This window comes from Phallusia mammillata, chromosome 5 (assembly GCF_965637545.1).
Source record: "Phallusia mammillata chromosome 5, kaPhaMamm4.hap1.1, whole genome shotgun sequence".
Classification (NCBI taxonomy): Eukaryota; Metazoa; Chordata; class Ascidiacea; order Phlebobranchia; family Ascidiidae; genus Phallusia; species Phallusia mammillata.
In genome coordinates this window covers 13,090,434-13,117,994 of record NC_137256.1, presented here as the reverse complement: position 1 = coordinate 13,117,994, position 27,561 = coordinate 13,090,434, and the positions used below count along the sequence as shown (strand labels likewise).

At 40.9% G+C, this 27,561-nt stretch overlaps 1 protein-coding gene across 1 annotated transcript; it reads right to left on the bottom strand.

The window, feature by feature from the left end:
- Positions 1 to 607: 607 nt before the first annotated feature.
- Positions 608 to 26,883, bottom strand: LOC145227647 (ephrin type-A receptor 4-A-like). Its single transcript, XM_080092526.1, has 20 exons — positions 26,580 to 26,883; positions 22,395 to 22,459; positions 20,571 to 20,728; positions 20,377 to 20,500; positions 19,433 to 19,543; positions 18,990 to 19,148; positions 18,397 to 18,514; positions 14,328 to 14,483; positions 11,445 to 11,553; positions 9,705 to 9,849; positions 8,839 to 8,932; positions 7,726 to 7,955; positions 7,309 to 7,508; positions 5,765 to 5,973; positions 4,656 to 4,903; positions 3,417 to 3,626; positions 3,174 to 3,323; positions 2,897 to 3,084; positions 2,312 to 2,644; positions 608 to 1,537 (listed from the first exon to the last, which is right to left on the bottom strand). Exons 1-20 carry the CDS (start codon positions 26,674 to 26,676, stop codon positions 1,363 to 1,365), a joined length of 3,279 nt encoding a protein of 1,092 aa, XP_079948652.1. The 5' UTR covers positions 26,677 to 26,883; the 3' UTR covers positions 608 to 1,362.
- Between the last annotated feature and the right edge of the window lie 678 nt (positions 26,884 to 27,561).

Sequence of the window (27,561 nt, the reverse complement as noted above, 5' to 3'; positions counted from 1 at the left end):
TGGTAGAAGGCTAAAACAGCATTAATCCTAACAAGTACCGTGCCTTTATTTCCAACTTAAACTTTGAATCATGCTAACCACAATCGGATAACAAAAGGAGTATTGCAGTATGAGTTTTCGGGGTGCTCTATAAATCAGGTTAAACTTTTAAAAATCAATCTTTTGATGTGTCGGATTGACCTGTGTAGAAGCAGGTCGTTAAGAAATGACCGTTCCATTGTTTGTAAAGTATCGATGAATGCCCTTGGGTAACAGTTTATGACGTTTGTGACAAATTCCAAAACAGATATCGGTTATGAGCTACGTAGTTACACGCCAACATACGTTTGATATAAAATAATCTCAATTTTATTCTAAAATGTATAAAAAATTCAGAGTGTGAACATCTTATTGCACATTTCTGAGTTGCACACGTTACTTTTTAAATTAACTAACGTTACATTTTGAAATTAATAAAATAAAACAAAAACGTTTGGACCTTTAAATTTTTACAATATACATGCGAAACATGATTATTTTTTAGCTGCAGAGAAAAACAAAAAAGAAGGCCTAAGTGTGCAAAATTGATGCAGGCAAGAAAACTGTTCGTTGAAAAAACGACAAATAGTTCACAAGGTTTTTATTTATTTAGTACACAGATCTGCCCGATTCTGTATAGCAAAGGAAATACAGCAACATATAAATAGCAGTGTGCGAATTAGTAGGAATATGATAAAGGTAAACTTAAAGTACCCACCAATTTAAAGTACCTGCGTTTTAATTTCGATGAAATTAGGCACTTCGACCAACATTGAAATATTTAAACATTTAAAAGTATTATTATTGTAGACAAATACAGCGTGTTTTATAAGCAAACCACATTCACCAGGAGTGTTTGAAAGCTTATCAAGGCATAATAAGGAGTTGGGATACTGCTGACAGCCACTTTGCGAAGTGTGCAAGCACACCATAGATAATAATGTAACAAAAAGAAAGAAAAATAGGAACATAGCGATCCGAACAAGAAACACCAGAGATGAAATAAACGATTTCAACTTACAGCAATTTTTTATGTCTAAACGTTATTATATAACTTTCAAACAACAATTGCACACAACTACAAAGCAACATACGAAATCCCAAAAGCTGACAAACAGAAATACAAATGATTGTCGATTTTGCGATTTCACGCGCAAATTAGTTGGTCATGGGCCTGAGCTGTACAATGTGTCCTCGCACAAAGTCAATTAATGTGCACAGTATGCCGAACTTTGTAATCAGCCGGAAGCGTTTTGCCATCAAGTTTTTCCTCCACTTTATGCTCTGTACTCTCGGACAAATTCAACTCATACATAGGTTGGTCTCAACCGGTTCAGTTTATTTTCACACAGAAATCCCTGTGAGACGTTGACTCTCGTTATAGGAAGGTAACATGGTCGATGCTGATCTACTTTGATCTGCATCTTGGTGCTCTTCCTGTTGTCCCGAGATCTTCTGAATTGTTTCAATGAGATGATCTTGATCTTCTGTGCTGTCGATTCCCATTCGTTCCATGTCACTGTTGAGACACAAAATAGGAAAATGTTTGCGATTTGTGGCAAATATAAATGTGTTTGAAACACACAATACTTATATAGTGAGTAATCTACAATAAAACAACATCGCGTTTACTTATTAAACTCCATTAGCGTTATGCTGACGTAGTTACCCATTATAAAAATGTTTGCATACAAAATGTTGGCTGTCAAGTCGACTTGGCAGCAGACTAAACGCGGATGCGCAGGGCCTATAGATCTTAAATCAAACAAAACAGAAAGCCAGGGTCGGGTGGAATTTTTGTGGTGCGAAGACAATGAGTTTAAGGTTTTCATCTCAGACGAAATGTCAAGAATGTACGCGAACCCAACGAAGCGTTGCCCCCAAGCCCCAACGTCAGTCGACCCAATGACCCCAAGATTTGTGCGATAAACTCTCAACTTGACTTGAACTAAGTCAGGTGGAAAACTTGACGGGGCGTAAAGTCACTGTATTAATCCCGGCACATTGGTGCCGTTTTCAGGCTTACAGGAAAAATATTGTAGTAAACTCACAACTACTACGCAGACAAATGTTAATCTGTAACCAAAAATTTCAAAATTTGAAACTACTTTTAATCGTAATTGTCATACGCATTCAGTGTTAAGTTATAAAATGAAACAATAAGGCTGCTAAACTACTAAATTAAAACAACCAATTCGTATTAATCCCAATACTATTCCACCACAGTAATATTTAATGCTTTGGTAAGTTCTTTGCTAAAACACGTACTTCCAATTTGGTTTGCAGATCTTACCTATGAGTTAGCTGCAGAACTTGTTCAAGTGAAGTGCAACCGTTTCTCGTAAAACTTTCTTTGCAGTGGGAAAGTCCAATGCTATCCAGCCATACTCCTAAGGATGAAACATTGACAGAATCCGCCTTGAGCTGTTCATTCGTTGTCGTCATGAAGGGAACATCCTCATCAGTCTCCTCATTGCTGTATCCAGAGTCGCCATTGGATGAGGAGTGCGGAGGTGGAGATGCAGTCCTGGAAGCAGGAGCGTTGTCGGTAGGTTTGGGTGTTGCTTGGCCTAGTGCAGATGTTGGGCGGCCGTGGGCATTGGGGATCCTGCCGTTTCGCGGTCGTCTAAAGGAAAAACAAAAGTGACCCAAATTAACCTTTACAAATTTGCTCAACTGAATATTGTTGAGGGATGGAAAATGCTAAAGATTGCAAAGTAGTCAGCTGGATTTTTTTACTTAATATATCGAACAGTTTGTACAGTTAACTTTAATTAGTTCGGGTTTACATTAGCCGTTTGTGACCAAATAAAAACATTTCACTTTGTTAAAAAGTTAATTTGGTTCACCTAAAAAAGATGTCAGGTTAACAACTTACTCGTGGCCGGCTTTGATCTTTAGCTGAGCTGGCTCTCGGAGCATTTTGTCAAGATTCGCAACAATCTGTGCAAACTTGGGTCTCTGATTGCGATCTTTCTTCCAGCAATCAAGCATGAGTCGGTGTTGAACTTGTGGACAATCCATTGGTGCTGGTAAACGGTATCCAGTCTCCACAGCATTCATGACCTTTAGTGCAATGCAAATTGTAAGCACGAAATAAAACTCTAGCAAAATAGGTGGAAACACATAAGTTGGAGATGTTAAAGATTACTTACATCTCGGTTCGACATTCCCCAGTAAGGTCTCTCTCCATATGACATCACTTCCCACATGACGATTCCATAACTCCAAACGTCACTGGCCGACGTAAATTTGCGAAAGGTGAATGCTTCTGGCGCCGTCCAGCGAATGGGAATCTTACCTCCCTGCAACGATTTAACAAAATCAGTACAATATTTTTTTCAGATAAAAAAATAAAAGACTACACTTATGCATTTTAGTCAGTAGTTTAAGCTTACCCTGGCAGTGTAAGCAGCTTCAGAGTCTTCTTCTAAAACGCGACTCATTCCGAAGTCGGACACTTTGCAAATCAGTTGAGCATTAACAAGAATGTTTCGTGCAGCCAAATCTCTGTGCACATAACCCATGTCGGAAAGATACTTCATTCCTGCTGCGATGTTACGGAGCATTCCGACAAGTTGGATCACAGTAAACTGGTTGTCGTGGTTCTACAATGAATAAGTGACGTTTGAATTTATTAAGTTAAGCAAAATGCAACATAATTTTTTAAACACCCAAGATGGCATTTGTGAAATGTCTGTATAAGGCATTGCTTGGGACAAACAACTCAGGCATAGCTTAATGTTCCACAAATTTGCCCAAACCAGGACGTAATTTTTCAATTTTCCTGCTTATAATCTAATGAAAATCGGTGGGTTACGTTTTTGTGAGGTTGTGAACTGGTTTCTCAAGGTTGCAGTAACCTGATACCGAGCTATCGTTTGGCGTTAAGCTGTTAATGCTTGGGTCAATAATTTGCGAGTTTTGTCCCCGAAAAACGGAATGCGACTGGGGGACATTGCTCTCATGTACTTTACTTTGCGCACAAATACTAGTTTACGTGACAAATATTCACTCAAAACGTGTTTGATCTCTATTATTTCAGTGGCGTTCACGCTCCATCGCCTGTTGCCATGAAAGGTCGTGTTTTAGGGCCAAGCGCACTGTTGTTTCGAAGATGCATCATTGGGCAGACGCACCACCTACAAGCCTCTTATCAGGTTGCGATAATCATCTGCAGAGAGCGGATTGGCTGAAAACACATGCCAAAATACGACGGGTTTGAAACTAAATCCCTCGATTTGGCACTTTCCCGGTTTCCCTGCCCTTGAGATTCATTATACTTTGCCGTTTCGCTTGAAAAGTATGGATGTTCACGGTACCCGGGCTTCCCAAAGTCAACTTCACAGCATGAAGTCTAATAGTTGATGGATGAAAGCACGGAACTGAGCAGATAACAGTTGTCAGACAGCAAGACGGACAAGCCCAACTATGCAATGCCGACTACGTAATTCTACAGGCTGATTGACGTTGACGCCCGATATCTAATGACAAACAAAGCAAATGTACACAAATACCGATTAACTACCGCGTTTTAAACTTGTGGCCAATTTAGGTCACCTGTTGGCGTAATGCTAAAATACTGCTTTTTCATGGTACAGCCTGTTTACCACGCAGTGGAAAAGCTATTGACTTACTCTGAGGAATACGTCAAGTGAGCCGTTTTCCATAAATTCGGTGATGATCATCAACGGTCGACTTTTGGTAACAACACCTTCGAGTCGAATGACATTGGGATGATCAAACTGGCCCATAATTGATGCCTCGCCGAGAAAATCCAATTTTTGTTGCGTACTGTAGCCCGATTTCAAAGTCTTAATCGCTACGTCTCGTTCACTTTTGTTGTTTGGTTGCAAACGTCCACGACAAACTTCCCCGAATTCGCCTGTAATGGAATCAACTATAGTAAGACAAAAGTATATTTCTTGTAATATTTTGTGTAAAATCAAATATTTTAGTGGTGACTGCTCCCATATCATTTAAGACATCTTCACGTTATTTGCCGACAGGGTTGGGGTGCGGATGTTTATCGCTTTTCATTTGTGTGAATCTGCTCTGGTCTTCCCACATTTTTGTGATTTTAAGATTTACCATTTGTTTTGCGCCACTTCCAGGGACAAAGAGAACAGAGAAAGACCGTCGCAAAAATTGGCGAAGGACAGGTTACTACAGGAAATTCGGTCACGCTTTATTCAAGAGAATTTTTATTGCGTGCCTACATAGCAGCTTACGTACGTAACCTTTACAGAAACAGCAGTGTCGTATCGGCATTTTATTCTATCACTGCTGCTGTTTTAGAGAAGCCTTTTAGCGTGACTGCGCAAATTAACAGGATTTAGATGCACCGGAGATAGCGTCGCGTCCTTAATCTCACGTTTTTGGGACGGAACATCGCTCATCATGCAACTCAAGGCGAGACTTTCGCGATGTCTAAGACGATGGATTAAGATTGGCACCAGACGTATTTAATCACAAAGTGCACAGGCATTTTTAACCGAAAATAATAAATATTCACCAGAAATAGCTTGTGGCAAATCATAAAATAGAAAAAAATAAAATTATGCTTAATGTAAAAAATACAGAAAACAAACAAATACTTTCCAAAATCAAAAAAATGTTAATAGTGTGCATATAATGCTGTCAGATTAGTAGGCATTCGTGTAACCTTTTATATCGCTATGGTATTTAACTAAAAGTCTTTGAGTTTCAAAACTTGACCTTTGAAATACAGGGGACCCAAACTTACCTCCTCCAATAACTTCTTCGATCTTTACACACGAAGCATCGATTTCCTTGGTAAAATCTCGCACGGCTCTTTGTGGATCCTCGTAAGTGGTTGGGTCAATGTAGGTCTTGTGTTGGGATGGAAACGACCCGTTGAAACTCACTGAACTTCCATTGAACATCGGCCGCTTCTCCTCGTCCGATTTTTCTGACTTCGCCGCCTTTGTACGCCTAAAACAACGTTTCAGCACGTTTTATTTTATTACTTCAAATAACGATTTGCAATATCTTGATTTTGGCCAGACAATCCTATTTAATTTGGAGCCTAAATCCACTGCTTGCAACAATCCTATTTAATTTGGAACCTAAATCCACTGCTCCTAATTATTATTTGTTCAGTATATTTTACGTTTTATTCAACTGCAAAACGATCGTATTTCAGTTTTGAAAACTAGATTTCTAAAATATTTATGCCCGTTACCATGCAACGCTACTTTCAACCTAAGAAAGAATGCATAAAGTCTATTTTCATTTACCACAGACACGCCCTAGTGCCGCGTATATAAAGGCGGGGTCACGCCTTGTATCACGTAAAGCTAAGAAAGAGTTCAAGCAAGTGAAAGATATTGCGTGACAAGCGGCCAGTGGTATAACTTGTCTATCTGCGCTTGCCTGATAAGCATGGGTGGCATGGATTTCAAAACTAATGCAGAAAGATTAAACACAAGCCCAGACTCATCGCAAAACTTACAACGATATGAGTTGTAACAACCGACAATGACGGGTTGCAATATCGCCTTTCGCACTCAACCTAAACTTCAGGCACATTGTGGTTTGATCGCACGCAATCAACTGTGCATAAATGCCAGGGCATACATATTAAGCTTGCAGTTTTAAAGTTTGTCTCATATACCTTACAGCGTCAATCGCATTTTATGGTCGGATAAGCCTTTGCTCAGGTACTCTGCATTGATCCTATGCAAACGGTGGAATGTTTCAAACCATTTTTAAATGTCGCACCAAACCCCGATCCCATCAACTTTACCACACCGCGGGGATTAAGTCGATCACGTGACACGTTAGTCAGGCAGGCCAGGATTTTGTGAGGCAGCAAACCGCAGATCGTGCGCGATGAATGATGATTTGTCTCGGAAACCGAAGCGCCGTTGTTTCGTAACTGCCCGTAAACAACCCTGTTTGGCAGGAACGATTTCCGCGCCATGTTTGGTCATTACCTGACCGCAAAGACCGCTCTAATACTACAAGCTGTGGATCGATACAAACCACGCTGGTGCTAACAGATCGTTACCGAATCAGCGCAATCAACGCAAAAGAATTATCGGGGATGTGCAATAAAACCAACATCCATCAGTTGCAATTTTAGCAATAAACCATGTCAGACTAACTCAATATAAGACAAGCTAAAAACAATAATTCACAATAGGCGTTTTGGCAGGCAAAAGGATCGATGTCCCCCCAAAAGAGTACAGCCACTTAAGAAAGCCATCCATCGTTGGAGGAGCCCAATATTCAAGCTTGATCACAATCGTGTGCCCTCAGACTCACCTTCGGCAAATAAAGATAACGACGACAACGGCGAGAACGAGTACCACTCCGCCAACCACAGCAAGGATGAGTTGTAAGATATCAACCCCAGGTTCAGGTCCACTCTGATGATTTTCTGCTGAGACAGTCGGTCGATTACCAGTTTTGGCGCGGGTTGGAGCGCTAAATGGTCCATAACCCTCTTTTGTTCTTGCTCTGACCTGCGTGAATTAAACAAAGTTAACATAATTGTGTAAAAAGTTGCTTAGCCTTAAATATTAGAAATGAAAAAAAACAAAAAAAACAACGAATACTGTGTGTATAAGGTCGATGCGATGTACATGCAACCGAAGCTCGATTACACGGCACCGAGTAAATATAGACGTGGCCCTGCGGCAAATTCCATACTGGTGCATGTATGTTTTTAGATCCTATTACCTTTATGATGTAGCGAAATGATGGCTTAAGAGGTTCCACTTTAATGCGCAAAGCCGTTGTACGGTTTATGTATTCGCCACTGGAAGGGGCTGGATATCCGTCCACAAGCGATGTAACCATCACTTCATAATCGACAATCTGACCATTGGTGGTTGCTGGTGGACTCCAAGACACGTAAAACGAGTCTGGTTCGACTTCTGACACTCGGACGTCGAGAACAGCCGAAGGCGCTGAAACGATATGAACTCAAGATCACAGAAGCCCGTGAAATTACTCACTGTTGACAAAAATTGGTCAAATCCCTAAGCTGACGGTAAGTGGCATGACTTATATCGGAACGAACGTCTGTCACCTGGTTGACGCATCCTAAGCTGGTGGACGAAATTTCAATACAAGTGTGCAAGTTGTGTTTATCCGAGCAGGTATCCTAGTCATGTCACCACGTGACTCACCGACGGGCATTTTCGTTCAAGCGTGAAATGGTTGTTCTTACATTAAAGTGAATCATCAAATCAAAGCGAATGTGTGATGAATAATTGGGCATTTATCATATTTCTAACTTGGAAATCGCATTACGTTCGTAAATGAAAATCTACCCCTTCCGGGTGGGGCCAACTGCATGAGGTTCGACATAATTTCCGTTTTGTCTAACCTCTACACAAGACTTATTTGGAGGTTCAAAATGTCGTGCAACCGCCATGGATTATCATTGACGTCATTTGGATTTTTGCAAAGACCAAGTATTCACCCTAAGCACGACACTCAATAGCAGCTAATGGAGCATTCGACTTTGTCTTCCCCCTTACATAAAGCACTGCTGCTCTCCCAGACATTTGAAGTTTTGAAAACAACCCCAGGTCGTTTGGGTCTCTCACTGTAACTCCCACAACCGACCTTCATTACATTACCGGCCCACCTTTAATTAAAATCGGTTGATCGATGATTTGTGAGGTTGACTTGCGTACGTTAAATGTAAAATTTATAAAATTGCTTCGTGGCACTGTTTATACGCAGCAAATCAGTTTCTCGAAGTTTTGCTATTTCCCACGCATTTTAACCAACTTGAGGCTCACATGAAATAATTAAAAATTCCTAGAGTAATTTGTAATTTACCTGCTTGGTTAGTCTGTACAGTGATTTCAGCAAAGTTGTTGATGCGATGTCCAGACGACGCGGCGATGTTTGTCACAGCATTTATCGATAAAACCTGCCAAGGCAAATTTATTAGAAGCCGACAATAAAGTGTGGAATTTATGTTGTCGACGCTAATCACACAAACTATATTTGGTGCTATATCATAAGGTCATCCGGTAGCCACAACGATGTCAATACAGCAGATGGTTGGCGGCCACAAGCTTCAAGATATGGCGGCAATGCGATAACGGCTATTCTAAAAAGCCAAAATTCGACAGCATGCACGAAAACTAGATTAAGTCCAGTTACCAGCTGTGTTATCCAGGGTAGTTGGGTTAATTTTCTTGTTATGTAGCAAATTTAGAAAGATATGAATTTAAAGAATTTAAAGAATACAAACAAAGTCATGGAGCAAGGCAACATAATTGAAACTAACCCATAAACTCATAAATCCTTCACTCTTTGATTGTTCGCAGAATTGACACAAAATGGGATTAAATTTACGGGATTTCAAGCGAATTCGTCCACGATACTTAAACATCTCTAGGTCAGTATTTCATGACCTTTTCAGGTCGTTTTCGCCTTAGTGGAATTTATCACTGATTCAGTGAAAATAATTCTCATAATGAAAACAGTATAGATAGAACAATAGTTTTTTAAGTCATCTCGTGGTCGAATATTTATATGAATCCCTTCATGTTTGACTAACTCTGGTATAGGCCAATCTCAAACTTTAGATATTCAAAAGGTAACCAAACCAAGAGCATATATACTTGAGTGTACATGTTGCAACAGAAAAGTGTAATAACTTATTTTGATGTCACCAAATGTGCATAAACTTTTACCTGGAACTTGTAAAATGCATAGGAGCTCAGAGACTTGATTGCAATTTCCGTTTGAATGAGTTTTTCTGGTGAGGGGTCGTAATGAACCTGGTTAGAACATGGGGCACAGGCCACAAAACCAAGCTGGCATTGAAAGCATTGGATGCTGAAATGTATTTAAAAAAGCATTTGTCATTTTCCGTCCTCAAAATTTTAGACCAATATTCTGTGAATCTGGAACGCTGGCATCTCCAGATGTTGCATAACAACTCCATTACGCGCTGTAACTATGATTGACAGGTTTGTAACGATCAACGCTGCATTAAGTACGCGCAATAAACAGCCTGGGCGTTTGGGGGATTATGTTCAAGCCGGAATTTTGGTCTGGGATAAACGTATTCGTCTATGAGATGTCATCCACCGCGTATAGTTTATTTCGAATTTAACATTCCTACATTATGTAAGCTCACACTTCAAGCTTTGCCACCTAATGTGAGAGGTTTGATGGGTATAGACCACCCGTCGGGCGTCTTTGCTATTATCACCTGCTGCAAGATGGTTCGTTCTCACAAGCTGGCACAAGCAGCGCATTAGCAAGGCGGAGCACATTACGGGATTACGCTATTGCAGGCTTACAATCAGTCGTACAATCAATCTGTATTTGACTGCGGCAGATGTTGTGGCGTTTGCGCCCGTCAAAAACAGTGTGCTTGACAAGTTAAGCAAGCGTTAAGTCGAATTCGGCCGAGCACGACAAGCGTTTCTTCCATCGTACACGAACGTTTTGCCGTGGGCTGTTGTAGATACGGATATATTCTGTGTTATGCATGTCATATCTTTTGCACACATCAAAGATTGTCGTGATACTGTGATGTGCACACACGTTGCCTTAGATTGCAATGCTACTTCTAACATGTAAAGTTACCAGTTTGTGAAAGCTGTGTAAACTAAATGCTATTTGCAATTTTAATTTTAGTTGAAATTGAGACACTTAATGTTTAAGGAAATTTTCAATTTTATTTTTGAAAGGACTTAATACCCTTAAGGGGTGAATGTTGTTTCTAGCGAAAGCGGTCTTTGAAACCAGACACTGGTCGCATTCCATAATTTTACTGCTCTGCGACTATGTTATTTTGACTGGCTTTTACAGCACTAACGTGACAGGTCGTTAACTTCGCCACTTGGTTGATGCTCGGTGCCGGGTTACATTAAACTACCAGTGCGAGGGTTGTACTTATAATAGAATACACAGGCGAAGGTGAAGAAAAATTTGCAAACCTTGCCATTTAAATTCAAATAGTCTAAAACGCCCATGTTGAACCGTTCTGGGCCAGTCAATTAACAATCAAACATACAACTCACGAAGCGAATTACAAGTCTGACCAGCAATCATAGGTTGGTCGAGAGGGCGGGACAGGACGTAGACACGTGATTTTCACATGGAACTTATCAATACTTTTCATTTAAGCCGATGTTTCCGATCGGACCTGGCGCGTGTGAGGTGTAATTAACCACCAGCAATTGAATTCCTCGAGAAAAACGATTGAAAGACGCGATCGTTTGTGTAGCAATATGGCTGACACATGACTGTATGAAAGGCCTTACTGCAATGTGTATCTTACTTTGCATTCCCAACATGATATTTAAAAAAGATTTATATCTTACAACGCGAATACACATTAAACATATATGTTTGATTTCTTTAGTTCACTTATCTCACTGATCTGCAACAGAACTGTTTTAAGTAGAGTATAATCTTACCTGTACCACAGCTCACTCCTCCCGCCATCATTCTGTGGTCTTTCCCAATAAAGATGAACCGATGTTTTATTAACAACGGAATATAGGTTTCGAGGTTTAGAAGCAGGCACTGAAAAGCAAAATTACAAATCTGAACTCACAACATGGTTATAAAGTAATAACATTTTCAAAACGGGAAATAAGTATCCGCTATAAATTTTACAGTATAAAAGCCTATAAGGAAGAGATAACAAGAATTTTGTGAACGGATAGGCTATAATTTTAATAGCGTTGTTTTCCTGAGCCAAAACCGAAAATAACGTAAGTCAACAAAAACAAATACAAACATATCTCAGTGGCAACGATTAAGTTCTGTTTAACTGTTTTTTATCGCCTACAGTTGGCAAAGCAAAATTGGTTTAGGAGCTGGATATCAGTTTCAGTGACACTTGCGCGTCAGATCGTCGTAATCCAACGTAAACAGTGCGACGTAAATGTATCAAATAAGGTCGCAACCCAGATAGATTTGCAGGATCGCTATTTGCCGATCCATTAAGCCTCAGAATTGGCGTGGATGGCAAACAGTGAAGGGGTGATATGCGGCAATACTGACGGGGTCAGGCTGGGCGATTGGAAGTTTACGAACTGGCTGGTCCGGTGCGATGTGGTCAATTTGCAGCGTACAAACAAAGGAACTGGACAAAGAGGCGTCGTTGTAGCCCTGCACTCAAGGTTTGTTTATCTGGTGTGGCCAGTGAGGTGTATATCAACCTTATTCCCAGCCAACACAAGTTTACCAAAATAGGGAAATTGTTTGGGATAGCTTATACGTGGTTTAACTGCACATCGTTTGATACATTCATCTGATAGATGCAATAAAACTGTACCCTTACACGTAAAAATGCACCAAGCAGGATTACACGCATCAGCAAATCCCATTTTGTACACTGGAAGGCAAGCGTTGTATTACCTCCATTGTTTTGGGAACTTTGTGGCGCGCATTTTACCTCGTCTGTCGCGCAGAGAACCGAACCGAATTCCAGTGGTCTTTTTGCCAGAAGCGCATGGCAAAATATCAACATACGATCGTCGGCTCAAGTGGCGGGATTTGCCATGCAAGCACTGCGCAAATTAAAACAAACGACCCGCAGATGGAAACTTGCTGCTGGTCAATCGGGTCACTCGATCCTGACCGATCGCATACGACGAACAGCAGCGAACATTGCCTCTCCGGTGTTCGAAATCAAAGCGCGACGCTGCGTTAAAGTTTTTTCAGCAAATCCTGGTTTGGCCACGCTGCCAGTTTCAGGAGTTCGAGGGCGATGACTGATTTTGCAAAACAAGCTTCGGGTCTAAAAATAGCTTTATGACCACAAAATATAACAGGTATATAGTTCCGGCTAAGTTGTCCGACAACAGGAAATATAATTTCGCGTGACATTTATACAGTTGTGATTAAACGAACGTACAGGTTTGCGGTTTTGTAACATTGCTCTTGACAGGTGTGGGAAGCAGACTGTGGTGAAAGAGTTAGGACAAAACCGGTTTAAATTAAGAAGTGTTAAACTTTCCAGACGCATTTAAACCACGCACAAGTGTGAAGTACCTTAAACCTGTCTTTGAACCAACGACGCCGACAGGCAGTGGACGTGAATGCGACCAGATCTAAACGAGCACCAGAAGTTAATTTACAACTGTCGACTGAAACATCCTTTCGTTACGGTTTGTCGACTTTTGCAACCAAAAAGTCAACACGCGCTTCCTTGCAAGTTAAAAATGTGTTGTGACACCCAGCAAGGTCACCAGCCATTTCCACGCTACTAGTAGGAATGGCATGTCACGAAAGGTTTTGTCTTGTTCCAAAAGGCCTCAAGCACCAGCGGAAGCAGCACTCAACATTCAAACACGGACGGACAATTGCCAGAGAAACCGCACGGTAGCTTGTAAAAAGAGGAGTTGGATTTCTTCGACAAAATATCCTAGACGACTGCAGGTTACTCGGTTGCTGAAATCCTATGCATTGATACCGCAATGAAATCACCATGCCCACCTGGTCGCCAACCTAACAATCTTTGACTGTGACGGACAGGGTCAATATTTAGTCACCGCGGTAACAGTTATTCGTAAGGAAATAGGGAGAGAAAGTAAGCTGGCACGCGAAAACCCAGCTGACCCAACATATCTCGACATTCAGGATCGAAGCTCGTTGAAATCTTTGCGGTCTACTGGCATTTCGATCTCCGCAACACAACAGAACTGGAGCGGGGCTCGACTTACGTGCATCACCCCCAACACAACCTTATTTGGCACGAGAGGCATGTTTTGACTACGACGAGCCGCGTGGAAGTTTATTCACGGCAAACGACCGTGGCCCGTCGGAACCTTGATGAACTGGTGAAATTTTAAATATTTGCTGAACGAGCAAGACAACAGTTGTCTGTGCAGTGCAGTTCCTTGTATAGTATTTAAATCAGACAGTTCCTTATAGCAGATTACACACTTTCACAAAAACGCGCGATGACCCAATGCTGTCCAACAATATTACTACATTCAGCGAAATATTGCATAGTGCCAGTGACAATTTTGTTACATACACTTGACAAATCCGGTTAGGCACCTGAAAATGGTCCATATGGTACGGCGTTGCTGTCGGCAAAACATCCAAACATAAAGCACTTCCTAAAATAAACTACGACCGGCGCCAAAAATACTTCATTCCGGTATGTTAACTGGGCAATGAGTCGTCAACGCAAGTGGTTGGTGTTCAAACTCAGTCCAAGTCTAATTCAAAGGAAACGCTTGTTCTTAAAGCCTCTCGGCGAGCCGGGATGCGAAGTGCTAGTTGAAAACCGAATGGTGTAATCCAATTATGGTGGCTTTGCCGGTAAATGCATATTCACTCACTTGTACAAGCTTTGTCCACGCCGTCGGTGGGAGGCCGAAAATAACCGTACGTGCAGCGGCAGAAAGTCGACGCTCGTCCGCGGGTCGAACTAAAAGCAGGGCAGCGCTCACAATCGCTGTTTGCCACGCTCGATTTGAAGTATCCAGGGGAACAAGCTGTGAAAGCAAAAGAGCAAACGATAAGAAGGCTGAAATAAAAACTTGCAGCCAAAAACAAATTCACTTGACTTTTTTCAGTGCAAATGTAATAGCATTAGGCGTTAAATCAAGCATGCATTTAAAAAAATTACCTCAGCCCCAAATAATTAGTGATTATTCAACTACAAGTGGTAATACCCTCATTTCCGCAAGTTCGAACAACTGTGACAGGACAAACAAACATTACATTGATCGGTGGGGTTTTGGAGGGAAATGGAAACACGTAAAATTTGCTCTACATTTTTGTTATTGGCACAGCACAAGGCTAAATTTACTGTTTAGCGGATTTAATCCTCTTCCAGCCCAACAACGTTTTATGGCAGTTGTTGTCTGACATTTGGAGTGATTTATTTTCATTTGTTTGAAAGTACGCTCGTTTCTTTCCACTTCACCAATGTAATCTCCAAGCCCATTTTTTACGCAAGAAAAAATTCAAAGTTTTGCAGACACCGCGGCTTTTAGAAAAGATTGTTCTGTGGGATTATCGGGATATAACAGACTCCTGCTGCGCACGCAAAGTTAATGGGCAGAAAACAAGCTCCAAAGTGGACGGGGCCATTCAGAGCTAACGACCAAAAACAAAAGTGTTTAATTTGCCACGCAGGAGCCTTTTTCCGAACAACCGATGCTTCAAACTCGGGGTTAAAACAGGCGCTGACAGCCCCCGATTGTACAGGTTTAACAGCGCACGACTAGTTGAAATGTATCCAGCAGTTGGGGTCTGGTGAATGCAGCAGGCCTGAAACGCGATCACCGTAATAAAGATTTACCGCAAGTTTCTCACCGCGGGGCCAAGTGCCGGGGTTTACAATAAAGTGCAACTTTGACCATCCCCAGTTTTTTAGCCAAGTGTTATAAATCGCGGTTAATTGCTGAACGCATTCGATTACATCTAAAAATGGGGAACGCACAGGTGAGAAAGTATTGTGACTGAAAACTGCCACCATCACAAAATGAAAATCAACTCCGAAAACAGTATTTTTTAGCTTCCAAGCGGCTATGAATCATACAATCAGTTTTTGCAAGATTGCCGTATGTCAACCGCAGTACTTAAGCCAAACAAACAATGTGTATCCCCTTAACAATTCCACACATGAATGCACACGTACATGTACGACTTTTGCCCTCGCAGCCGTTACGCTCTGTCGTCAAATTAAGTCATGAACTATCAAAATCCCGAAGCCATCGTAAAATAATTGCTTGGAAAATTAATTTCGGCAAAGTACGAGAATGCATTGTCCCAAAAATTACCCTTACATACACGTTTGGGTCATTTATAGCCGCTCTAGTGTTTGGGTCATTAATAGCCCAAGGGAAGCACAAATTGACGTATTAAAGGATTTACGTGGATTCGATGGTCCCTGGTAGGTTAGGAGGTGAAACCTGATTGACGTAAAGGTAAATTATCAGCAAGAATTGCGGTTGATTAATTATTTAATAAAGCCATTTCTAACATTGCCCAAATGGTCTACTGGCTTGAAATTAAGTTTGCAGCAATAACATTAACAAAAACAAGTTCAGCAAGTTACCACTGGAAAGGTAATAAAAAGTGACTGGGCAAAACGGATAACTAACGAATAATTTACAAACAAACAACCGTATCGCAGATCTCGCAGAGAGCGTTGACCCGGTCAGCAGGTCACTTGGGGTCAGTTGTACACGTCCAACCAGCTCGCTGTCGTAAACAATAGGCAACCAATACTGATATGAGAGGCGAACATAAGAAAATTAACACAAACAAAACAAGGACTTTCACAATAACACGTCGGGCGGTGTGACGAGAATGCGGGATCGATTGTTTAAATTGAATTTGATGGATTGCATTGGATAGAGAAGCTTTATTACTCGGTTTGTGTGCAGCAATTTCGAAACGTCTCCATGCTACACGAGACATGCAACTGTGATGAGAAGTTCATTAATGCCATACACGACTTCGTATTAATCGATGTCAAAACTATCCTATATGCGCAACAAACGATATCTGACAGTCGTGAATCGATATGTTCAAATTAGGTTCTGTTTAGGACGCGGCGGTTACACCAACGTTTAAACTGTAATTAACAAAATGCGATTTCAGCTGTTTGGGAAATAAGTCATACGTAAGTGCTAATAAGATTAAGTTGACGAACTTGGAGGAAAATTTGATGGGTGGCCGGAACAGATTTTTACTCGGATTTGGAAAGGCGCGACAAAGTGTCGTTGTCAAATCTGTGAATTTTGGACGTCTGCAATAAAAGCTCTGCATCATTCAAATCAGCCTTGCTTTATTTTGCGTTTCACTGCACTTAATGTTTCAAACATATAGCAAAAGTCACTACCCTAATAAAGACAAAACGGGCAATAAAGTTTCGTGTAGTTTTATAAAAGATGCTAGGCTTTAAAACATATTGGTTTAAAATGACCGAAATACTGTTGGAAGGTCCTATTCTATGAGTGATTGATATTAACTGAAAACCTAACAGAATATCTGCTTCTGTCAGGTGGACATTCTCCATGAACTAATCCGTTCATTAGAAGCAACCGTTTATGTATACAAACAACATATTAATAACACATTAGTGGTTGCCTGTCGCTGCTTGGCGCAAGTAACCGTGTTTTGGAAGAATTAGGCGACGAAAGAACGCGAGGAACTATCTGATCCGTGTACCGGGCCACTTAGGATCTCAGTCACATGGCTAAGAATTCACACTCAAATGTCGGACAGTTGTTAACAACACGCAAAACACCTAAATTTAATCAAAAACTAGACGGTCAAGAGAAAAGCGCAGGTTAAAGTCTACAAACTGCGAATTCGGTGTATTCAGAATTCCTCCGTGTAGTTTAACAACAGGATTTGGCTTAAATACACCGGATTTTAATGCTTATTAAAACAGACATCGGAACTTACAGTGAGGTACGCCATGCTAATAAGTTTGTTCCCAAACAGACAAGTGGTTAAATATAAGGATTAAAAGCAAACGTCACATGTCACGATTTTTGAGTAATTCGACGATTAAATCCTAGACTCTGAAGGTGGCATGGTGCAAACATGTTTGTTGGTAAATCATTTGCAGGAGGCGACCTGAATATGAAAGAATCTAATTAATTAATTAATTGCATTTGTAATCAGCTTTCTAAGTTTCGCTCAATAAACTCCAAGGTATTTGCCTTAAATAGCAACCAATGCATTGTCAAAAAACTTTTACAGAAAGAAACAGACAAGCACTCTACACGGTAACCCGATGCGATTCGATCTAATCTGCAGCGATCTGGCGCTGCCAAGGGGCTATTAATCAAACATTAGAAGCTTAGTGGAGGCGTGCTGCTTATCGCCCGGTCACCGTGTCCACTGAATGACGGGCAATCGACCATGACAGCCGCGCGGCATTGTATTCACTTCAAGACGCTCACACTATGGAGCCCAGGCGACTTAATTGTGTTTTGGGTAATAAATCACCATTGAGCAAAGCAATGAGGCCTGGCGGACAGAGAAGACGAAAAGAATTAACAAGAGCCGCGTCTTATCGGAGCACACAAGAGCGCTTGAGAATCCGAACCGCCTGCAACCCCAAACTGGTCCTTGCATCAAGTAGCATCAATCGCCAACGTGAAAGCTTTCTGCGAGCCACACGCAGATAATGGTAGCGTTTGTTGCAATGCAGAGCATACACGCCAATGGGTTGGGACGTTAATAGCTTACACGCCGGCCCTAACTAGCTGCAACCAAGGATTTGGAGGGCGGCAATCCAGCTTAATCAAGTCCCGATAAATGAACGTGCAAACAAGGTTATTAAGTATCGACCAGCAAAACAGTTTTCGACATTCTACCTGCCTATATTCAAATCTGGGAGCAAAATTAAATTTGCCTGCACAAGTTACAAAGCAGTAATACCTGTACACTTGGTCGTATCGGCGTTAACTTGATATCCTTGGTCGCAAGTACAAGTTCCAGAAGGAACCATCCAATCTCCTTCCCCGTTGCAGTAAAGTGTTGGTTGCATTCCGTTCGTCTGCATTCGAATAATTCGTATTCCATTTTAAAATTTCGCAAATGGATTGTATTAAATCGATTATAAATTGGTGAAAGAATTTTAATTCAATCGAAGTTTATATTCAGGGTTCCGCCTGTCACACTCAAACCACAAAGTTCTATTTGCAGACATCGGCTTTTTAATCTAAATGGAATTTCCTTCGGATTTATGTCCATCAGACTTTTGAAACAAAATTACCACCTTGATGGAAATTAGACTTTCTTAACACCTATAATGTTCATAAAACATGTGAACTATCGTGTCCTTAAACCGCAAACGTTATTACAAAGCCCTGTAAGACTTGATCACAAAACACACTACAGCAAACATTTTATGCAAATAATTTTGCCCATTTTTTCCACATGATGTAGAGACGAATTGAACGTGGAAAAAGGCGTTATGAGCTCGAATAAAAGACCTTTGAAAACTTATTTAGGAAAGAGATTTTTCTTACCGGTACTGCATTTTTCACGCAGGTTCCAGTAGTGTCCACTAGTGACGTCATCTCGGATCCGGCTGTGGTTCGTCCAAAGACGGCAAGGTTGCTAATTGATTCCTCGCAGTATTTATAATAAACCCGTATGTACATGAGCGCCACGCAAGCACCTGTATCCTGCATAATGGATAACTTGTATTACACAACATGCTTTTCTCCACGACCAACAAGGATGTGGTAGCTTTGTTTTAGAGTAAATCGTGCAGGCAACCGTAAATTCTGTAATCACATAGAAGTTGGATATTTGTCGGAAGGGGGATCTAGTATTATCGGACGTCCATTACGAAAACGTGCAACCTGCTTTGTTTACTCGTCTTGCTCGGATCCGGGTTTAGAGGTTAATGTGGGTATTGGAACACAATCGGAAATCTGAGATTTAGCTTTTCGTTACAAATATTTACCTGAAAGGCTAAATATAGCCCATTCTTTGTAATGGGTCCGATATGACGAGTTTCGAAGTTACTGTCGTCTGACCCTGGTGAAAATCTTTGGTCGGCTGCTATAGTATCGACCTAAGATGAACGTAAAATGTTTGTAAACGGGTTATGAAACGTTTTTTTCCTTGGTAAGTCAATTTGTATTTTCCCAGGACATGATTAAGATTTTATGTCATCACTAATCAGTTTACCTGACGGAATGATAATTATAAGACGAATGCTGCTGTGGTGAAAAACATCTTATGGAATTGTATGTGAAAGGTTAGTGGTGAAACGCAATACCTGACGCCGAAGAAGCTGGTTTTGTAGCAACAACAAACACTATGAAGTACCTCCAAATCAATCGACGCTTGTCAGACGCGTAATCTAGTTACTTCGCATTTGATCTGGTACTACTGTCACATTTGTTAGTCCAGTTGCGTTGCAAGCAAATGTGAAATGGAAATCGATAACTTTGCTTTGTACAGCTACCAACTAATCCCATTAGTCATGCAGGTATCTTGTGGACGGGCAACTAAAGCACTGCGAAAGGGCGCAAGTTTCTAACAGATTTAGACGATTCAAACGTTCAAACGATTTCTCAGCTCGACGCACTTAGCAACGCTGTAAATCCTGGAAATCTTCTTGTTACGGGTGACGAAGCGCCAAAGTTAGCAAAACTATCGGGCGGTAACAAACTGTAAGAAAACACCGCTTGCCGGCTCAGCATCGTTCGGAGCGTGTATGACAGATAACCACCTACCAACATTTGTTATCACAGGGGTGTGGAGGTTGACAGCACAGCCATCGGGTTTGTCAATACAGCAATAATTTTATTATGTGCCTCTTTGAGCATGTAACACAGGTATGTAAATAAATCATATGGAGCTGATACAAAAGCTTAAAATCCTTGTAAACGAGATGCACACCTTGGTATAAGCTCCTTCCCTCCATGGAGGAAAAGTCGAGGTGGCTTCATCCCGATCAGTTTCATAGTAATACAAGTTGAAGGTTTCTTTACAAGTAGCGACGTTCGGTACATCTTCGCACGATCTATGAACGCATGTTTAAAGTCACCATGCCCAAATCAAACACCGCATCAAAATCAAAACGAACAACAAACCGAATTGTGAATTTCACTTCGACGTATACGCGACGAGCTCCTTCGGCTGCGATGTAATCTGTCCTCAGCCAGTTGTCCTGGTTCGGTTTGGTAATTTGACATACCATGTTCATTCGTCGCTCATTGCCCTGAGCATCAGGGCTGGTCATTTCTTGCCACTGAAATAAGGTTTCTACCATGAAAATTCTATTTCATGTTGAAACTAAGCAAATGTATCAGACTATTTGTGTAATTGGACCTTGGATTGTTTTAGGCACCGGAGCATTTTATGTCCAAGAACCTTTGAGTCGCCATGTTAAGTAGCTGAGGGAGCCTTAAACATACTTCAATGGCACTTTTCCGAAACTAATTACGAAGGGCACTTGACAAGAACATTCCTAAAAATCCTTTTCTATCCTTGACGAACTAAACACTCTTGCCCAGTTTGTGTAGTGTTAGGATTTTGAGGGTCAATTCAGATTTTCATACATTCAACAAACTCGTAGTATTTTTTTCTATTAACATGACTCACATAGAATTCGCAGAAAAATCGATGACTACGTTACACTTTAAGCGGCACCGACACTGGACAAAATTTGCTGTCGAAATAAAATCCATTTTAATTACGTTTGTTGAATGGACAGCGACCGCAGTTTGCGTGTTTGGGGGCAGGATTTGATTTCAACTGATGGCTTCTTTGAGCGCGACAAATTGTATGTGACCGATAAAAGCAGTTTATGGAAGCCATTGTACGTTTGAACTCTTATTTACATTCTTACTTCCAATTTACTTTCTTATCTTTGCAAAAATCAAAGTTAACATTCGCACGACAGCAGTGATTTATTGACGTGTAAGTCGCACGCTAACTTCACATTTTTACTGATAAACTTATGAATGTACGTCAGTTTGACGAAATCATACCAAAGAGGGGGACGTTTTCCCTCTACACGCTCACAAAGGCTGAATGACATTCTTAAGTGACCAAACGCCCACCCATGAGAATTCAAAAAAAAAACTCGCCGGGTGTAGTGTTATCGCCAAATGTAGTGAAGCAGTATCAGTAAATCGATTGCCCTATGTGAACTGAACGGGGCCCCTTGAAGCGGGTTAAACATATGTTTCTTCGCTCTGCTTCTTGCTGTCTGTTGATCGTCAATCGTTCCACCTTTTCCATTAAGCCTAGAAACGGCGCCGTCAAAGTTCGATCGGTCAAAGAAACCGTCAAGTATTCCCTGCGCTGTTTCTTGCACACGTCATTAACTTGATAGAACCATTACAAGGTCGATGAGGCGACGAGTAGCAGTTGCATACTACACAGGCGTAATTTATCACAATTTCTAATGACCATAGCCATCAAGCCGATAGGGTGCGCCAGTAAAATCCGCATTAATCAAATAAAATCCATCAAAACCATACCAAAATTGCGGAAATTACGAGGAAAAATGCGTTGCATGCTATACCTTAGATCTTAGCACCCTGTCTCTGGCGATTAGGCCAGAGTGAAGTATTAGTTTTTGTGGTTTGTGGTCTTCCCTTATCGTTCTGACACACTTAGGACAGAATCAAGGTGCGCAGGCGCACGAATCGTAAGTTCGCGTCACAACAAAGGAAACCGTTCTTGCAACGAAGCAGAACCGCTCGTTTGGCGGGGAAGCGTGAGCTCGCAGTTCTGTGCTCAAAAATCCTTTTACGGGATTTACGTGGAAATATAAGCAGTGCCGTGGCAGCTGTGAAGATAGATCGGACTGCAATTGGCATTGGTTAATTTTAGTTCTGCAAAGTCCTGTTCTCTTCAAAAAAATGCTGCCTAATTTAAAGACAACTGATTTTAAATCGACAACTCACCTCTGATCCTGGAGACATGGTCCATCCCAAGTCGGACAGTGCTGTTCTTGTATCCAACAATATAGCTGTTAACAACAAAAAATATATTGGTTGGAATTTGTATGCACGCTTTTAATGCCTTTGTCCACAAATTACACAACTGCTAGAATTTTGCTCCGAATGCACGTATTTGCTTGGCAAACACAGAAAATTGTTGTGGCAATACAAAAAGAGACCAACTGTCAAGAACGTGCGATCAATCAAAGATCAAAGGCCCTCGATGAAACACGCGCTTGCTAACTGAAACTAAGGAATTTGTAAAGTTTGTAGCTTGATTTCGCTAACGTTAATCCAAACGAAAAAGCTTAGTGTTACAATCTAACAATCAATTTTACGCGTAACTGTATCGACATCAATGTAACACGGTGTACGCCTTTGCTAAATAATAATTCAGCAGGAAAGGGCAAACTGACGTTGCGAAAAGCGACAGTCAATAGCGAGTAAGTTTTGTTGAGTTCGCTCGTTTATTCTGTTCATTGAAAATTCGTTTGTTCCCAATTTGGTCGAAATGTGCAGACTTGTTTGCTCTGTAGCTTTAAATAGTGAGTCATAGACTTGCTATACAAATCAATGATTACTTATAACTTAAAAAACAAAGCCCGAAGTCCTAAACGCAATTACAAGAGCATGTTACGTGAAATGTCTCTGATCCACGATAACTTTCCATTCAAACTGATATTGTACCATTTCGATGCCAATATTCGCGTATAATAGGCCACCAGTGTTGCGCAGAGAAGCACGACCAAACAAGTCACGCAGGCGCGAGGCTGAGAAACGAAAATTAAATTATGTCGACAAAACGCCTCTGATCTGTGATATTGCGTGAAATTGTCAAATTGTATCATCAGAATTAATATTGTCCATATGTCCATCAGTATAACCCATATATTTTAAGATCATGCGGTCATTTGTATCCCATACCACATTAGGATGTCAATATTTTTCTTTTTTTTTACATTAGGATGTCAATCATTGAGGTGGAATGCACAATCACTGCAGTCGGACACCAAGTGAACGGCATCCACCAAGCGGATATACACACTCGGTGCGGCAGGTGTACCATATTAAGTTTCGCAAGTACTTGATCCGAGCAGCTTCGACCAATAGTAGCAAAGCACGCCAAGCATTTTCCGAAAACAAAAAAACCTACGAATTTTGCCGCAGTATGAGATGTTTGGTGGTTTTTGTGAAATTAAGTATACAACAAAGTTTTTAAACAGAAGTCAATATTTGACAACCGTATGTTTAATGACTACTTTATTAGCTTCGGACAAGCCCAGGCGCCTCAATTTGGGTCACAAATTGTCAAATCAATTATTAATGCAAGAAAGGTCGGCACATAATAACATATAGGCAACATCAAACAAAAATGGGTATAGGGCGCATGTTTGCTACCGGAAGCTTCGAGGTGGGAGCAAACCTGCAGTAAAATAAGTTTTGAACAATAATAGGTTTGTTCCCTTCATAACGAGCCCGAATCTACAAAGTGAGTAGACTCGTTCAACACCAAATTGTCAAACACACACGAAACACAAGACTATAGTAAATCTTAGCGTTGTTTAGAGTTGATTCAATATAGTGCACAATGCGTTGGATCCATTTAGGACATGAATAGAAAATGCCATTGTGAAATGGCGACTTCCTTAACACCTGTGTCGGTCAGTTGCTTTGTTCGGGGGAAAAATTTCATTTTAACCTGTTTTGAGATAGCAATCTCCGTATCGCTATTGTAGTCGATGCGACACACACAACTCTACGAATGGCCAGCTTGCTGATCTGCCTGAGGGTATGACGTGTTGGAAGGTGTACGAGAGACACCCTGTCATCATCGAAATTGATGTTGCAGCGGGCAGGATGTTCTAAGCACAGACGACTGTAATTTACCTCGTTATAAAATATTACGGTCACAGACTTCGAATTGACTGGTATTGCGCATGCGGCTGCAGAATCTTGTGCCTTGTGTGTTACGAAATCTCCGACATTAACTATCTTCCGATATTGGCCAGAAACGAGTTTCGTCAGTACAGTCAACCTTTCTATGCTGCCATTTCCTTTGAGAAATTGGCAGATTTATGGGATCAAACCTTTCCCTATTTGGCAATATTACAACGCTCAATAATTTGGTATTTTCAATCTGCAATTCAAAATCATGGCGGACAAGTCGCCCTGCCGCCCGCAACCACTTGATTTAAATTGGAATACTTGTGGTGTGGTTTAATGATATAAAGATTTAAATTGCCTTTCATTCAAAATTCGGCAATCATTTAACTGAACTAAGTTCAAGCACCAAAAACCTTGTCAGCAAAAGGCCAAAATGTAGCAATAGTTTCTATAATATTGGTTTTACAGTTATGCCTTGTTTTCATAACAATGCGAAAGTTTTTTTTAAGTATGCGTTTTTGTTCGGAAAGACTAGAAAAACAAATTTGTCTTTAATATCTCACAAAGATTGCGCTAAAATCAAACACTCTTGTCGCCACAAAGGAACCAAGCGACAGAGTGCGAAACCTGAGGGTATTGGTAAACACTCCAAGTGTCGCTTTGTGTGAGAAGAAGTCGTACTAACCCCTGTCGCGTCGCAAATTCGCCGTCGTCTGCCCAGACTTTGACGAGCCAGCCCATTAGCAAATACAACGGAACACGTCGTAAAAAGCACGAAACTCGGACGAAGACAATGTGTAAAAACGCAGGTGAAACTACAAAGCACTTTTCATGGCAATTCAAATGTGGGTATCGAATCAAATTGAGTAGTTTGAAAAACCACGAATCATCTCATATATCGTTGTAACTTGTTGGATAGCGGGTGATAGGGGAGTAATTGCAATCGTAAACCGTGCTATTTTTATGAACTGGTGCCGCTATGGCGCGCGTGGAACGCCTAACACCAATGTGGCATAGAGATACTAATTGGGGTTGCATTAAGCTGGCGATAAAAATTGAGCTGGAGTTTACGGTATTTAGCTTTAATCCCGAGGTCCGAATAGCACCGATATATGGGCACATGATCGGGTCACGCTAAGGTTCGCATGTAATTAGGTCGAACACAAGCTAATATGGAAATGGTGGACAAACAAACGTGAAAACGGAAACTATTTTAAACGGTAAATAGCGGAAATTAGCATTTGACGATTCTTAAAAACTAAAGTAGCATCCAAAACACAAGTAACTTGAGGTGCTCAATGGTATTGTGCGAACATAAAAAGCCACTTCATTTGTGCGATACAAAACCTGTAGCTAACTCGTTTTTGCCCCAAGCATTAGGCTACTTGCGAGTCGTGTTAGAGTAACGGGTGAGAAGAAAATCACCACATACAATCATTTCGACTTGCATTGACTAAAATGCAGACGGGTGCGTGGGTTGTATACAGTTTCACGTAATCTGATACCTTGGCCGTCCGTTTGGGAGATGCCAGTTCACTGTCCGAACTATGACGTTACTACATGTACAGTTGAAGCAAGAGAGCAAAGTGTTTTGCTATTAGTGTACACGTCGAGTGATTCATTCGAAGACGTTTGCTATAAACCCAAGGTTTCCGTTTTCGCGTCCGCCCTTCATTTGTAGGAATGGTCGTTAAGATTTATGTTTAGCCTGCTTGATATACGAATTAATGTTTTGTACATTTTTGCGGCAACGTTTCACACAAACGCCATCAAATATATAACCGTGTACTTATTTTTAGGCCTGTGAAATCTATTGTATTTTTACCAAAATTCGAAAAGGTCTGATATTGGCTTGTACCCAATGAGTAATTGTTTTGTTTATGTCTCACAAGCACAGACCCGACACTGCTTGCAAAGCTGGACATTTTTATCAGGATTATGAGAAACGCTCCCACGACAGGTTCGGCCAACACTTTGTCGGTAGGCGGTATTTTCACATACATCTGCGAAGTCTTGCTAATTGAACTTTCCGCAAACGCCTGGTTATTACCGGATCGCGAAACTCTGCGCCGACGGATTAAATTAGCTTTTAACAGTAGCGTTCAATGGGTTTATGAAGCGACTTGACTGGAAACGCTAATTAAACGTCCTGGTCAGGAAACTGCTTCGACCATCTCTAAGTTTAGCTATTCCGAAAACGATTTGCGTGACAACTGACAACAATGACAAAGTAGGTGTGGACAATTCTGATTTGAAAGCACTCACCTTCTTTTCCGCTTGTTAGGTTCACAATCGCCGCTAGTAACAATAGGGCGATCGCATTTCGTAGACTGACCAAAGAATGTCTTCTCTTAGACGACATTATGCAAAGGTTATATCACAGTTTTGATGCATATAATATTTCCACTAAGCAAGGTATTTCCACTGTTGTGTAATCTTGAACTTGGCGCCAATCCGCTTTTTCACGCCCACACAATGTTTAAAGCATTCGTTTACTCAGCGTTGTTTTTCTCTGGTGGCGACAGATTGCTGTCTGCAGTCCTGTTGAATACATATTGAATTAGTTGCGACATTTCACGTACATGTTAATTATTTTCTAGCTTTCCTTGTTGTTTTATCTCTTAAAGTTTATCTGTCGTCTCATGCCAATCGAACTGAACAAACACAACGACAACAAAGCCATTGTATTCCACTTCAACCTGTTTAAATATCAAATCGACTCAAACTGTCAGAGGCCTTGAGACAAATAACAGCATTACATACTACGTGTGCTGTACTTAACGTGAAAAACTGACCACGCAACAACAAAACAAAGCTCGTTTTGCTGCCTTACTATGCGGGACATTGCAAGTGGCACTCTGGGAACAGAGCGCATAGAAAAAGCATCTTCTCTTTTCTTCAAGCCTTTTTCGCCCACATTCTCTCGATTTCGCACCGACACCCGCACAGATATTCCAACAATTTTTTCAAGAAAAAATATTTTACTGCAGCGATGCTTAAAACCATATCGGAATAATATAATCAATCCTCTGAATATTTTGTATGTCGTATTTATATATGGACACCGGTAAACCTTTTTTAACAAACAAACGGATACAGAAGTTTGACAAAACAAAACTCAGAGATCATGTTAAAACTGTAACATGTTATGCATAAACAGAGAACACTATACTAAGTTGACGAAATGGGCTATTCTTGAGACGACCCGATCCTGCATAACGTTACCCAACTATGATGTAGTTTTCCA

Bases quoted from the DNA above. Each gene is read 5' to 3' on its own strand.
- LOC145227647 (XM_080092526.1), bottom strand. From the start codon at position 26,676: ATGTCGTCTAAGAGAAGACATTCTTTGGTCAGTCTACGAAATGCGATC. The intron at 8,933-9,704 runs GTAAAAGTTTAT...TTGCCTTGGCAG, and splicing joins ATGCATTTTACAAGTTCCAG to GTTTTATCGATAAATGCTGT. The intron at 3,085-3,173 runs GTAAGTAATCTT...ATTGCACTAAAG, and splicing joins GGGGAATGTCGAACCGAGAT to GTCATGAATGCTGTGGAGAC.